Raw genomic sequence first — 16,552 nt, forward strand, 5'->3', positions numbered from 1 at the left:
TTAGACTCCTGTGTTGACACCACTGCACTGAAGCGGTTCTTAGAAAAGCCACCAACACCCCTATGCTGCCAGCCAGTGATGAACTAACTCTTGGTTCTCATCTCACTTGCTTCTCAATGTACTTTTTGTGACCATTCCTTCTTCCTCAAAACCCTCATTTGAACTCACTCCTTTATCTACTAGTTCTGAGCTGCTGCTCTCTCTGCTCTGGGTTCCCACCTCTCCACCTCTAAACATTGAAGTAGCTTGGAGTTCAGTTCTCTGACTTGTCTTTTTATACATTTGAGATCTTCCAATAATCCCACACACTCTTATGTTGGTATCACTAATGTCCAAGTGTCATGGTGAACATGAGACTATCTGAAGGTTTTAAAAAGGGGACCTCAGAGATCAAGAACAATAGAGCACAAAAGGTGGGTGGAACCAGCTAAAGAGAGACGAGACGCATCCGTCCTGGCGCACAGGAGGAGGAGGGAAGAGCATCTAGCTAGGGCAGCATCAGAGGAATCTAAAGGATTCTTTGACCATCAGCCTTCATTCGATCAGTTAAAAATGGGTACAGTCTTATCATCAGGGAGAAGGAGGGGTGACAAGGGAGAGCTGAGAAGGTGAGGGCTTTGGGCAGGTGAAGGAAGCTGCAGAAGTGAACTGAGAGGTGACAGGTACGACCTGGAGGATCAGGCAAGCTAGCCTGTACAGTGTGTGCTTCCCAGCAGTTCAGGGAGACACAAAAGGGATAGTCACAAGCCCTAAGGCTACAGGGGAAAAGAAAAAGGGGACCTGGGATGACAGGACAGTGGACACTATACATTTTTATGAGGTTTCAGAATAAACATACTGGGTGGCAGGTAAAGTGGAGGATAATGAATTGTTGTCACAGATGCAGTTCTGAAATCTGAGACTGTGAAATTGGAACAATTCCAGGAAGTGGTGTGGGGTGTGAATGGTGAGGTTAACATCACTGAAAGGAGTGCAGCAGGAGATAATCCAGAAAGGGGAGATGGTGCCCAGGCTGGACCACTGTGCTGCAAGGAAGTGCACAGCGAGACCCAAGCTAGATACTGGGAACCAGATTTAGGGCGCTGCCAGGGTCTATTGGATCCCATGCAGAGATGGTTACATAAGTCCCATCAATTGCTATTAATACAATGTACTATTTACCAAAAGGCCAAAAGATAATGCCAGGTAAATGAGTTTAAAATCTAATAAATCTTAGATTGCTTCTTATCATTTCATTTATGCAGAGGGCATGGGTCAGTGGTTTGGCTTAGTTTTTCTTTGTTTTGCTGTTCATCATGATCTGTAGGAATGTAACCAAGATGATCTTATCCACGATGCAAAATGAGGATGAAGGACATCATATGCATAAAGGATGTATTATCTAGTCTGCAAAATTACTGAACTCTTGATTTGGCTCAGTGCCTTCCTATCATTTAACTGCATTCCGATGAATAATAAAAGTGGAAATGTCAGTCTTTAATTATAGTTTACTGTAGTTCTTTGAACATATTTTAGGAGCTATTTTGATGTCTTTTTCTGTTAAATCTGTTATCTGGTTGCAATTCACAAGCAATTTCTGTTGCTGATTTTGTCCAGTGATGCTCTCTGTTCTCGGCTCTCTGCAGTCCTTGCCTTTTGCTGTTCGGCTCTGGATATTTAGATAATGGATTGCAGAGAGCTAGGTACTAGCTCCTGCCCCACGGTGTTACTTCAGAGGATGTACTGTAGAGAATCGGGGTACTAGCTCCCTTTGTCACTCACTGCTTGTGAACATGCTTAGTGTCTGGCTGGAGTTCTTAGTAAGACCATGCCTCACCCTGCACTATAACACTAGCACTGGAGGTGATTCCTCAGCGAGGCCTGCTGCAAGCACAGTCACAGGGACCAGGTGGGTTTTGGAGTTCTGGAGTTCCTTTCTGACCCTGAAAGGTGCTGAGTGTAGACACTCTCACCTGATGACTGACGAGAACCCTGGACACACTGCTCTACAAAGTCACCTTTCCAATTTAGGCTCCCATGAAGGAGCAATTCCCATGAAGGTGATTAATATGTTAGGATGCATGGGGGCACTCCATTTTCCTCTTTCCTATGTAGCGAGCACACATAGGTTAGTCTGTTTTCTTCACTGACCCTATCTCTAACTCCCTTTTACCACAACCTAGACCTATTTATTTATTTATTTATTTGTTTATTTATTCATTTATTTTTGGAGACAGGATCTTGCTTGCTATGGAGTTCATCTGATCTCACACTAGCAATCCTCCAGCTCCTTCCTTCAGAGTGTTGGGATTACAAGCCTGTGCTAGTGCCTAGCTTACCGGCACCCGTTTCTGACGGTGCTTGACAGTCTCTACTTCATGTTCATGTTACAGTGACGGTCCTACCCCTGCAGACACCAGAAGCTACTTTTTTTTTTTTTAATTAACTTGAGTATTCCTTATATACATTTCGAGTGTTATTCCCTTTCCCGGTTTCCGGGCGAACATCCCCCTAACCCCTTCCCCTCCCCTTCCTTATGGTTGTTCCCCTCCCCATCCTCCCCCCATTGCCGCCCTCCCCCCATAGTCTAGTTCACTGGGGGTTCAGTCTTAGCAGGACCCAGGGCTTCCCCTTCCACTGGTGCTCTTACTAGGATATTCATTGCTACCTATGGGGTCAGAGTCCAGGGTCAGTCCATGTATAGTCTTTAGGTAGTGGCTTAGTCCCTGGAAGCTCTGGTTGCTTGGCATTGTTGTACTTTTGGGGTCTCGAGCCCCTTCAAGCTCTTCCAGTTCTTTCTCTGATTCCTTCAATAGGGGACCTATTCTCAGTTCAGTGGTTTGCTGCTGGCATTCGCCTCTGTATTTGTTGTATTCTGGCTGTGTCTCTCAGGAGCGATCTACATCCGGCTCCTGTCGGTATGCACTTCTTTGCTTCATCCATATTGTCTAATTGGGTGGCTGTATATGTATGGGCCACATGTGGGGCAGGCTCTGAATGGGTGTTCCTTCTGTCTCTGTTTTAATCTTTGCCTCTCTATTCCCTGCCACGGGTATTCTTATTCCCCTTTTAAAGAAGGAGTGAAGCATTCATATTTTGATCATCCGTCTTGAGTTTCATTTGTTCTAGGCATCTAGGGTAATTCAAGCATTTGGGCTAATAGCCACTTATCAATGAGTGCATACCATGTGTGTTTTTCTGTGATTGGGTTACCTCACTTAGGATGATATTTTCCAATTCCAACCATTTGCCTACGAATTTCATAAAGTCATTGTTTTTGATAGCTGAGTAATATTCCATTGGGTAGATGTACCACATTTTCTGTGTCCATTCCTCTGTTGAAGGGCATCTGGGTTCTTTCCAGCTTCTGGCTATTATAAATAAGGCTGCGATGAACATAGTGGAGCACGTGTCTTTTTTATATGTTGGGGCATCTTGTGGGTATATGCCCAAGAGAGCTATAGCTGGATCCTCAGGTAGTTCAATGTCCAATTTTCTGAGGAACTTCCAGACTGATTTCCAGAATGGTTGTACCAGTCTGCAATCCCACCAACAATGGAGGAGTGTTCCTCTTTCTCCACATCCTCGCCAGCATCTGCTGTCATCTGAGTTTTTGATCTTAGCCAATCGCACTGGTGTGAGGTGAAATCTCAGGGTTGTTTTGATTTGCATTTCCCTTATGACTAAAGATGTTGAACATTTCTTTAGGTGTTTCTCAGCCATTCGGCATTCCTCAGCTGTGAATTGTTTGTTTAGCTCTGAACCCCATTTTTTAATAGGATTATTTGTCTCCCTGCGGTCTAACTTCTTGAGTTCTTTGTATATTTTGGATATAAGGCCTCTATCTGTTGTAGGATTGGTAAAGATCTTTTCCCAATCTGTTGGTTGCCGTTTTGTCCTAACCACAGTGCCCTTTGCCTTACAGAAGCTTTGCAGTTTTATGAGATCCCATTTTTCGATTCTTGATCTTAGAGCATAAGCCATTGGTGTTTTGTTCAGGAAATTTTTTCCAGTGCCCATGTGTTCCAGATGCTTCCCTAGTTTTTCTTCTATTAGTTTGAGTGTATCAGGTTTGATGTGGAGGTCCTTGATCCACTTGGACTTAAGTTTTGTACAGGGTGATAAGCGTGGATCGATCTGCATTCTTCTACATGTTGACCTCCAGTTGAACCAGCACCATTTGCTGAAAATGCTATCTTTTTTCCATTGGATGGTTTTGGCTCCTTTGTCAAAAATCAAGTGCCCATAGGTGTGTGGGTTCATTTCTGGGTCTTCAATTCTGTTTCATTGGTCTATCTGTCTCTGTACCAATACCACGCAGTTTTTATCACTATTGCTCTGTAATACTGCTTGAGTTCAGGGATAGTGATTCCCCCTGACGTCCTTTTATTGTTGAGGATAGTTTTAGCTATCCTGGGTTTTTTGTTATTCCAGATGAATTTGCAAATTGTTCTGTCTAGCTCTTTGAAGAATTGGATTGGTATTTTGATGGGGATTGCATTGAATCTATAGATCGCTTTTGGTAAAATGGCCATTTTTACTATATTAATCCTGCCAATCCATGAGCATGGGAGATCTTTCCATCTTCTGAGGTCTTCTTCAATTTCTTTCTTCAGAGTCTTGAAGTTCTTATTGTACAAATCTTTTACTTGCTTGGTTAAAGTCACACCGAGGTACTTTATATTATTTGGGTCTATTATGAAGGGTGTCGTTTCCCTAATTTCTTTCTTGGCTTGTTTCTTTTTTGTGTAGAGGAAAGCTACTGATTTATTTGAGTTAATTTTATACCCAGCCACTTTGCTGAAGTTGTTTATCAGCTTTAGTAGTTCTCTGGTGGAACTTTTGGGATCACTTAAATATACTATCATATCATCTGCAAATAGTGATATTTTGACTTCTTCTTTTCCGATCTGTATCCCCTTGTTTTATCCATTCTCTCCAGTAGACATGTGGGCGATTTCCAGCTTTTCTGCTAACCTAACACTGCTGCTATAAACACTCTTTTGCATATATCCTATGGCATACCAGTAAGTGTTCCTATCAGGTATATATACCTAGGAATATAAAATTTGGTAAAAAATGTTGTTTAATTTTCCAAGGCAGTTAAAAGTTGTTTTCCAAAGTAGTTAGAATTTTCCATTTCGGGGCTGGAGAGATGGCTCAGTGGTTAAGAGCACCGACTGCTCTTCCAGAGGCCATGAGTTCAAATCCCAGCAACCACATGGTGGCTCACAACCATCTGTAATGGGATCCAATGCCCTTTTCTAGTGTGTCAGCAATAGGATGCTCATATACATTAAATAAATAAATATTAAAAAAAAAGAATTTTCCATTTCCAATTCCCACCAAGAATGTGTAAATATAAAAGTCCTGGATCCCTTCACCTCTGATCTGCAGTCTCCTCAACCTCTGGGTGGGACTGGCCAATGCACAAGTGTGAACTTTTCTCTCACCACAGTTACAAACAAGGGAAGTATTTATTTCCATTTGCTTTCTTTTTCTTCTGTGACTATCTATCCCTCCATTTTTAGTAGCTGTACAGAGGGAGATAGGGAGGAGGAGATGAAGAGGAAAGCTCTCTTCCCTGCTAGTCTTCTTGTGGCAGTTCTAGGGATGGAAGCTGGGGCCTCACGCCACCTAGGGAAGTCCCCTGCCACCCTTAGCCCTTTGCAGGCTCTTGGCTGGGTCTAATGAGTGTTAAAGAGAGGCTGTTTTATTAAACCGACGTGTGTGGAGAACCTCACCAGAAACTGAAGCCAGAAGAACAACCAGAGCCAGCTGCTTTGATATTTAGACAACAATCAATTTGTGAAGACAGACAGGACAAATGGATCTCCGGACGAAGGTAAATTCTAGGGACATCATTAAGAGATATTTGGGGATGGCGAATGGGGGAGCGGGGCCGGGTGGAGAGGGGAGAGAAGCTAATGGAAACTAAAGGTTACTTCAAAGAACTTGTTAATTGGGGCTGTGATGAATTACTGCCATCACCAGTCTGGTGATCAAGGCTGTCTTTCTGGCTTTGCTTTGTGAAGGATGTCCCTCTCAAAAGGATCTTTATGACTTGCTGCATGCAGGAAGACAGGCCAAATGGCCCTTTCTGAAGTGACAGTTTCTCCAGTGATGTCACTTTGCAGTAATTACCATGTCACTGGTATACCTGGAGATGACCCAGCCCTCACTCTCCCATGTTCACTACCCTCCTTTAAAACTGTGGCCTCCCTGTAAATATTAACTCTTGTCCAGCTTATGTGTTATAAATTCTGCCAGCTTTTTACCTTGTCAATACATTTCTTTAAGGCAAGGTTTGAGAATAAAGTTCTGTTTTAATATGGCTGAATCTCATTCGTTTAGAACTTATCTTGTTTAAGACATGTGTCTCTATCTCAGGGAAACACACTGACACACACACTGCCCTAAGGAGGAATGCTGTACATGTGCATCTCTGGAGACTCGGATGCCCTGGCATCAGCTACTGAGGGTGCATCAAGTAGGGTGCAGCTGAGCAGAACAGTACCCTCAGCAAGGTCTATCAACTAACTCTCATAAGAAATTAATCTTTTCTGAGAGGTAGGATTTTTTTTTAAAAAGATGTATTATTTTATGTTATGTGTGAGTATCCTGTCTGCATGTATATGTATGTACCACATGTGTGCTTGGTGCCTGTGGAAGTCAGAAGAGGGCACTGGATCCCTGGAATTACAGGGATTACAGAGAGTTGGTGAGCTGCCATGTGGGTGCTGGGACTTGAACCTGGGTCTTCTAAAAGCACATCAAATGCCCTTAACTGCTGAGCTATTTCTTCAACTGAGTTCAGTTCCCAGCACCAGTGCTGGGCAGCTCACAGCCACAGGGAATCTGCACTCAGGTGCACATACCCACACAGACATGTACACATAATTAACAATAAATATTTATGGTTTGTGTGTGCCCACTCATGCCTCGGCACGCATTTGGGAGAGGGGATAACCTCCCATGCCTTCATGGAATTGAATACCTGAGCACTCTTGCCTTCTGAGCCATGCTACCCCCCTCTTACGATGGTTTAAACTTAGGTTCTGATAGCTAACCAATTATTCTGTAAATATTCCTGACACAAGATCCTGGTAGATGCTGGGTGACTTCTGAGCTAATCAAGTCCTGACTGACCCACTGCCTCTACTTGCCTCCAGCTTTTAGATAAAGGTGATCCATGACCCCAGTACTGTTGTGACCTTGATGGACCTGAACTGCTGATTTTATACTTTTCACCATTTTTTCTTTTTCCTTTTTCTACTGTGAGGACAGGAGTGAGAATGTCCAAGTTGTGTTCATGTCAGAGGTTAAACTACTCTATTTTGGGTTTTTGAGGCTGGGTTTGAACTATATAACCCTATTTCCTGGAACTATGTAGATCACAAAGATCCCCCTGCCTCGCCTCCTGAGTATAGGGATTAAAGTATGGGATGCCACCACATCCTGCCCAAACTAAACTCCTGTACCAATGTAAGTCAACATTTTTGGAGTTTTGCCACATATTGCTAAATTTAACCTCCATTGAGCTAGATTAAAGTAATCTAAACATGTTATTACTTTATTTTCTAATTCTCAAATCTTCATTGTTCCCTGAAGATGAAGTCCACACAGCTCTGCCAAGCAGACATTCCTTGGGTGAGTGAGCCAGTCACTAAGATCTTTCGCACCACCCAGCCCTTGTTTGTTCTTCGGTGTGACCTCCGAGACTGTCCCAAGCTCTCTGTCTCCAGTGTCCCTGGGACACTCCATCATGTTCACACTGCTTTTGCCCTGCTCAGCTATTCCCTGTGCCCCCAATCCTGCTCTGACCACTTGCCTTGCCCTCATCAGCCTTCTGCGGTACTTAAATTACTTACAGTGTACCCAGCATTCCGTAGTGTCTGCATGACAGGCCTTATGGCACTGTGGTGCATACACATCTGTTGTACAGTGAGAAGGGCTGGTTCAGGTGATAAACCTGGGGGTTCCTGCCATCATGGGATAATTGTGTGTTTGCCATTTATAAAGTAATTATAATTTTTGGTTACATTGTTTCCTTTGGGATTTTTCTACTTATAGCAAAATAACACAGTAACATTATGGCTCTGATAAATGTTTCTCTTTAATAATTAATCTATTTTTCTTCTTAATTTAAAACCTCAATTCCACGAAAAACTAATATCTAATCAAAAAAAATTTTTAGGTATCTTAAAAACTCACTTTTTTTTTTCTCATTTAGAAAAATCCAGGGGGCTGGAGAGATGGGTCAGTGGTTAAGAGCACTGACTGCTCTTCCAGAGGTCCTGAGTTCAAATCCCAACAACCACATGGTGGCTCACAACCATCTGTAATGAGATCTAATGCTTTCTTCTGGTGTGTCTGAGGACAGCAACAGTGTACTCACATACATAAAATAAATAAATCTAAAAAAAAAATCCATACAAAATAACTACTTTTAAGCAGATACGCATGAAAGTTTTTGACTTTCACATCATAACAAGAAAATGCCCGATACAAGGAATAATGATAATTCATATGCAAAAAAGCTGTCGTGTTACAAGGAATAATGATAATTCATATGCAAAAAAGCTGTCGTGAATTTTGAAAAGTTTTCCACCCCATGTTTAAGCTTTAAAAGACAAAACAAAACAACATAAACAACATAACACTCACGATCCATTCGCTCAAACATCACTGAGAAGAGGAAGTCTCGGGGCGTCATGTAATACTCTCCGTCATGCTCCAGTGAGGAAAACTGCATGAACCGCTGTTTGCGGAGAGAAAGTTTCTCTATTGGTCCCAAGTCATTTTTCTAAAAGAAAAAGAAATAACAATTTAGGATTTTTTCAGCATATTTCCAAACCAAAGTACCACGAGAATTATCTTTAAAGAGTAAGTTAGAGCTGACAAGCGCCAAAGTTTACATTATTCATGGAACAAATATCAGCTACGTCCCTACGTTTTTAGGCACCAATTATGACTACTTGGAGCAAAGTTACTCTCGAGTGGGAGAATGACATTCACAAATACGTGAAGTCATGGAGACAGAGGGAACTGACACAGAGCACTGATGGGAGAAGGTGGTGGCAGGTCTCCTAACTAAGACAGGACCATCTTTTGAAGGGATGACACTCATAGAGGCCATGTAAGGGTTTAGTAAGTTGTGCTCTCCTAAGCAAGGTAGGAACAAGGAGGAGCAGAAAACCACTGCCACCACAGGGATAGCAGGAAGTAGCAGATGACCACAGCAGACAGATGTGGGAACTCGGGCATGCACAGCTGTGCTCTAACAATGGGCTCTGCTCATATAACTAAGAAAGGATGTGAACGGGTCAAACACTGCTGCTGCTGGGGTTTCCCAGGTTTTAGGACCAAGCTTTCCCAACAGCTGGACGACAGTGCTGACCTCTCTAACTAAGCTTTCTGCTCCACTAAAGGCATTCTCTACACAAGAATGGGCCTGTGGCTGCAGATTGTTGTTATGACAGTAGACGACAACACTGAAGCCGAGGTGGAGCTCTTCCACACGCCTCTATGAACCTCTAACTCACACAGAGCCGCGCTTCTGAAGAGACAGCTCTTAAGGAGGTGCCACTCTATAAAGCTGGATGGTTGATTGTGTTGTTTGCATCCATTTACATTTTGGCAAAATATCTTACTGTCTAGTGAACAACAACAAAAAGACAGAGGAAATAAGGATTCTTTTTACTAGTAATTTTGAGCTTGAAGCTTGCATAGAATTGTAGGTCACTTGCACACAGACAATTCTCTCCACCAGCAGATGGTTCGAAACTCTTCAATATCCTCTACCAATACCCTTCCAATTGAATTTGCTATGATAGCTTTCTGAATTTCTCTTACTCCCCAGAACAAACAAATCCGCTCTAGAGCAGAGCCTTTCAGTTTCCATCATCAGCACCAACACTCTCTATCCTCCGCAGTGGAGCTCTCTCTCCACTGCCTCTCCCTGAGGCCGAGTTCTTCACTATCTCTCGTCAACAGCACTTTTCCAGCTCCTTTATGAAGCGGCAGCTCCCACCTCACACCTTACTACCAACCCTCCCTTTCTTTATCGCTACTTTACCTTCTCTGAACTAAACTTAATTGAGCATGTGCCAATTTCAGAAAAACACTAGGAAGAGTGGGAATGCACATGACTGTGCAGGACTGTGTAGCAGAGAAAACCCGCAGCAATGAAGTCAGTCAGCGCATGGCACGGATACGTCAGGCTGTGAGCAGAAGTACCATCTCTAGTCCTTGGACTGCCCAGTCACAACCTATTTCAAAAAAGAAGGACTATAGGCCTGTGAAGGTCAACAAGCTTGTCTAGATTAATGCAGTAGGTACTGACGGCACAGGCCACATGCCACTAACCTCTCAGTGTCCAACAAGTTCCCATACTAGCTCCTAGGAGGAAAAGGAGTGCGATAGGAGGTCACGAGAGAGGGTAAATGCTAGATTCTAGAGACTCACAAAGAAAAGGATTGAATTAGCCATTCTCCAAGCCCCAGGCTGAATGCTGCCCATTTCCTAACTAGCATGTATTACTTTCCTGGTTGTACCAGAGTTGAGTAGAATGATCTGTAGAGATCGGTTTGCTGTTACACATTTAAGCAGAGGGGAAAGGACTTTGAAATGATCACTTTCCAAGTTAATGTACCAATACAGTTTTGTTTTGGATATTTTTGTATCAAACAGAGGCAGCCAGTGTGCACTGCACGTTTACGGCTGTTTTACATAAGCTGGACTGATGGCCAAGGTCACAGTTAGTACTTTAGTCCCTCACTTGCTAGGCTTTCCTTGCCTTACCTTACGTTCGTAACTATTTTGATCAGATCTCAGACCTACTACAAGGTGAAGTTCAATGGTCAAGAAAGCAACCCTCAGCCATTACTAAGAGAACAACGCTTCACTGTGTGATTTTTCTAAGGGTGTACTATTCCAACTCCCACGCTCTTTCTGCCTAGCTTTCAAGTGGACCACTGGGCCTGAAGTGACACTTTGGCCTGTCTCACTCTGACACATAGCAGATTAGCTGTGTATACAGGAGTACAGTTCTGTACAACCCAGAATGTCTTTATAAATTTATTAAACTTGTCCTTTAATAGTTTCATAAATGTGCAGTAAATAATGGTTACTCTCACCCCATTCTTTTTCTCATTGCCTTTTTTTTTTTTTTTTTTTGGGTACTTACTGAGTTTAACCAGTTTTATCTGTGTGACTAAGGGTTTCAAATTACCCAAATGAGCCTATGGGCTCACCTTTGGGCACATAATTGAAGACAATGACTGCTCCTCTCTAGAATTTACTAGTAGCCAAAAGTTCAGCTAGGTGGGGTTTGCCTGCATGAACCCTCTCTATCCATGACTGATGACAGGCTCGGTCTTGTACAGGCCAATAACAGCTAGCCTCTGCTGTCATGGAATCATATTTGCAATGGCTGTGTCATGCCCAAAAGACAGCATTTTGCAGCCTTTCCTGTTTTCTGACACTTCTTTCTTGTTCTCTGAGCCATGGGAGGGTGGTATAGATGCTCCATCAAAGACTGAGTGCTGAGTCATCCCTTATTCTATGGACCCCGTGCAGTCTCTGTACTCACCACAGTTCTTTCTCAAGAGAAGCCTCGCTGACTGGGTGTAGTATTTGTCTATCCATATAAATAAAACACTTAGAAGGCAGTTTGATGCCATGCTAATCTATGTAAGTAGCTGTAGTGAGTTCTCTAGGAACTTGTAGCCACGGGGTGTCTGTGACTATGTTCACAGTGCCAGGCATGAGTCCCCTCTTGTGGAGCGGGCCTCAAATCCAGTCAGAGGGCAAATGATTACCACCACAGTGGTTTGTGTAATTGTTACACCCGTGCGCATGTCTTGCCTGGCAAATTGGTATTGCAGCTTCCAGGGCTCACAGCATTGGTGCCTTCTCTCCTCCAGTGTGCATAGCTCCCTCAGGCACTGTGAAGGTTTCTGGCTCAGTTTCAGTTAATTTCACATTTTGCAACAAAGGTGTGTGATCTCCAGCAACAGAATGACCCAGGGATTTAAGACTTAAACGGGACCTAGAGAGCACCTAGCGCCAGCTTTGTGCAAATGCCAACATCGCAGCTTTTGCACTGCAGATCGTGTTTGGTTATACAGTGTACGGCACAGGACAAGTTGCCAAGTCATGCTCTAGTGCCTTGAACAAATCTGCAACAGGCTTTGGTGGGAATCCAAACTCTTCCCTTCCTGGTTCTTTCGTTTCTTCATTTTCTGTTTTTACAGGCTGGTCCCACATGCCCATGGTCTCTTTACCTAGTTTCTTTGTTTCTCTTCCTTCAAAGCATGAAGTGGCTGGCTGGCTGGCTGGCTGGCTGGCTGGCTGGCTGGCTGGCTGGCTGGCTGGCTGGCTGGCTGGCTTCCTTCCTTCCTTCCTTCCTTCCTTCCTTCCTTCCTTCCTTCCTTCCTTCCTTCCTTCCTTCCTTTTTTGTTATCATTGTTGATTTCAATACCATAAACTAATCTGCTTTGGGCACTGATTTCCTTTCTCTAGTTTCTGTCTTCTCTCCAATTGGTGTGCATTTGCGGCATACCAGACTTCATAAAGGAACTGGCTTACAGACTCAGAAAGTACAGTCAGAGCACCAGTCTGGACAGAAGAAGAGGTATATAACAAAGGTCAAAACGTCAAAATTGTAGCTGAGAAAACCAGATGCCTAGTGTAGTACTGTTATATAACAGTCGTAAATGTTCACAAATCCATGCTCAGGTATTTCAGAGCCTGCTGAATGGTGGTGTTCTGAGGCACATGACCAAAAGATACAGGAAGAAAAGGCACCATGTTGTAAAGATGAGACTTTCCCCTCTGTGTATATGTATATAAGCATGATTGTACATGCTTGCCAGAAAACCTCAGGAATTGTTCTTTAGGAGCTGTCTATCTTGGTCTTTGAGATAGGGTGCCTTATTGGTATGGGGATCACCAATTTGGCTGGGTAGAATGCTCAGTAAGCCTTAGGGATCACCTGTCTCTCCAGTGCTAGGATTTTAAGTTCATGCTATCACGCCCAGCTTCTAAAATGTGGGTTCTGGAACCTGAACTCAAGTCAAATCTTATACAGCATGCACTTTATCACCTGAGCTATCTTTAATAGCCACCATATATAAAAATACTAGGGCTTTTAAAGAAATGCAGAAGTAGGATGTCTCATACCAAAGTCTAGCACTTACACTTAATCCTCATATCTAATGAACTTGGTTGGTTATTTAGTTCTAAAAACAATAAATGCTTGTTTTATACTAAGCTTCAACAAACATGAACATCCACAGACTCATACTCATAGGAAGAGAAATGTGCCATGATGCACAAACCAAGTCTGTGTTCTAGCAAGTTCATCACTAATAAAAAGAGAAAAGTTATAAAAGCATTAAAGATAAAATTCTATTTTCTCGGGATATAAGAGAAGCAATATTAGTATTTTCTTATTTTATTTTTGTGATAATATAATTACATTTCTCCCTTCCCTTTCCTACCACCTGAACCCTCCCCATAGACCTCACTCCCTGGGTTCTCTGAAAGAAAGGGAAGACAGGACAAATGTCTTAGGTGCCCTGTCAGTGACCCTCAGGGCCAGAGTCTCAGAAGAAGTTCATCCTCAAGACACAAAAGTTAGCTGCAAAACCAAGAGCAAACAAAAACCAAGAACCACCTTATGAGCGGTTCCTCACTTCTTCATCGGTTGAAGTCTGCTTCTGCTGATGAAAAGGTCTGTCTTAAGCAAGGCCAGCATGGTGACATATGCCTGTGACCCAAGCTCTAGAAAGGCTGACACAAGACTATGAGCCTGTCTGAGGAACCATGGACAGGAAGCCAAGCAAGAAAGTGAATGCTCACAGTTGTTCATATACAAAGACAGGAATAGTACATTCAATTACAGACAGACAGACAGACACACACACACACACACACACACACACAGAGAGAGAGAGAGAGAGAGAGAGAGAGAGAGAGAGAGAGAGAGATATTGATTGATTCTCGAACCACATGGGGTAGTAAGTCCAGAGTTTCCTAGCCACACAAAGCTTACCATAATGGCTTTGATTTTCCAAAGTGGTAGGCAAGATTAGTGATAAACAGTTGGCACTCTATCTGCCTGTTTACTCTGGGTAGTTACCTGAGTCAGGCAGTGTGTGTGTGTGTGTGTGTGTGTGTGTGTGTGTGTGTGTGTGCACGCGCGCGCATGCACTCTCATGTGCAGTGATAAAAAGTAAATTCTTAGTATTAAGTCTGTAGTGATTATAACTGTCCCAGATTTCTAGTTTTGTGCTATTTTGAATTCAGGTAGTTATTCTGCATAAATTTCCAGCAAATATTCGATCTTCAAGAAGTTCCCGTAAGTGGGGACCTGGGAAGATGGGGGACAGAGCGATGCTGAGACACAGTGAGTTTTACAAGAAGGCAGACAAAGTCAGGGTGATGGCACATCCCATCTGTGGTTGGTAAGGAACCAGTGGAAAAATTTAATTGTTCAGACTTTATACAAAGTCTAACTCCATACTTTTTATTTTGATAAGGGTATGCCATGGTTGTAAATCCTTTTAAACTTCTAAATTCAATTAAAGGTGTGGAATACTAAAAAATTCTTACACACTAAGTTTGAACCATCTGTGAAGTATTTCTACTAATGTCATCTACCATGTACTCTATTTCAAGCTTCTGTAAATTTTTATCGGCATGATGCAGTTCATGTTGACTAAGCACAATGCATCTTTGAATGGATCATTCCACATGCTTTCTCGTTTGTTTGTTCTAATACACTGTGTATTTTACACTCAACAGCTATCTTCATACATCCATACATGAATTAACTTTCAGAAGCCACTTACATAGAAAATGCTGCTCAAAATGTAGGCAGATGATGTATCGCTTAAAAGCATTTAATGTAAATCTTTTATGAGAAAACTACCTTCTGACAAATGCAACCTGAAGATTCACTACAGGTCAGACCTCACACTTCACTGTGCTGTGTAAGTCAGCATTACAGTTTGACTCACTACACATCCAAAGTACTCTGTAGACTGTACGCTACGGACACCACCAGGGCTTTGTTTATATGACCTGCGAATGGTTAGAGCTAAGAGTGAAAACAGAGTGTCTTCTGGAGAGTACAAGCAGACAGAGCTCGACATTGCCATGAACACTGTTACACGTCAAATAAAACTACACCCAAGTTCACATGCCTTCATCTTCCCGATAATGTCAACACACACATCTTAAGAGCTCACTATTAGTTCATTCTTTGTCAGAATGAGGCACAAGGAAAAGAATCTATGTGAGCAAAAATTCAGTGTGCTGACACACCGATTTGGGATTTAAGAAATGGAGAAAAATGTGACCGAAATCATATTCCAAGATTAAATCAATTGCTTACAAAAATGGTAAGTATCACAGGGCAGACTCTTGTACCTTGCATGTAAATTGTGCTATTAAGGTTGCTGCCCATGCCTAAAGTCTCTGTAAGCACCAGGGCTGCTTCAGTACTGATGGCCCTGAGCAGCAAACGAAGGAAGCTGGAAGCTCCAGGTGTACTGGCCCCACTTCCTATCCACTTTGGCTTTTGTGTTTTCCTCTCACTTTACAGAAGAATACAGGAAATAAAATCTGAGGCCACTGGATCTAAACACTAGTTTTCAGGCTGGAGAGATGACTCAGCAGTTAAAAGCAAGGACTGCTCTTCCAGAGGTCCTGAGTTCAATTCCCAGCAACCACATGGTGGTTCACAACCATCTGTAATGGGATCCGATCGATGCCCTCCTCTGGTCTGTCTGAAGATAGCTACAGTACTCACAAACATAAAACAAACAAGCAAACAAACAAAAATCCCACTAGTTTTTTTTTCTTTTTTTTCTTTTTTTTGGAGCTGGGAACCGAACCCAGGGCCTTGCAGCTTGCTAGGCAAGCGCTCTACCACTGAGCCAAATCCCCAGCCCCCACTAGTTTTTTTCAACCCAAACAAAACAAAAAACAGTACAATGCACCTTCCTGAAGACTTTTACTTAGAGTAAAAAAATCATTTAAAAAATTTACTAATTCATGAGATCAGTAAGCAAAAGTTCTTAATCATTTCTTACTTACCAAAAAACCGAAAACCCCAAAGTTAAACAGCCATGCTAAAATTTAAGGTTTAAAATTTGCCTTAAAGGACTTTCTGGACAGTAAAGTCGTGTCTGAAACTGCAGGATGGACAACCCAGGCAGAACCAGCCTCTTCTTGCAGGGAGAACAGTGTGCCAGGCACAGGCTACTAACCGCAGGACTCTGAGGGACAGACGAAGGGGTGTCTGCTTCTGGTTGGTACTTCCCATTCCTACCTCATGTCCCCATCACTGTGCCCACCAAAGGTGCAAAGTCAGCCTTTTCCTCCCATGTCCTGTCCAGGGAAGGGCCAGCATCATCGTGGCCAGAATAACTGTGACCTAGGAACTATGAAGCTAAACTGGCAGGTACCCCGAAATGAGAGAACAAATGAAACAAAGGTACTCCCCACTGGATATAACCCCAACTCGAGCACAGGGAGAACTTCCAAGCACTTTAGGCCATAG

General features: G+C 42.8%; 1 protein-coding gene across 3 annotated transcripts in view; it reads right to left on the reverse strand.

The window, feature by feature from the left end:
* The window catches only part of Micu2 (mitochondrial calcium uptake 2), an 82,017-nt gene that overhangs the window by 45,913 nt on the left and 19,552 nt on the right, over positions 1–16,552 (reverse strand). For all 3 annotated transcript variants that reach the window (NM_134396.2, XM_039092977.2, XM_039092978.2), the window contains exon 2: positions 8,647–8,785. In NM_134396.2, the coding sequence (NP_599223.2) occupies positions 8,647–8,785 (139 nt within the window). The remainder of the gene's footprint in view (positions 1–8,646; positions 8,786–16,552) is intronic.

This window comes from Rattus norvegicus, chromosome 15 (assembly GCF_036323735.1).
Source record: "Rattus norvegicus strain BN/NHsdMcwi chromosome 15, GRCr8, whole genome shotgun sequence".
NCBI lineage: Eukaryota > Metazoa > Chordata > Mammalia > Rodentia > Muridae > Rattus > Rattus norvegicus.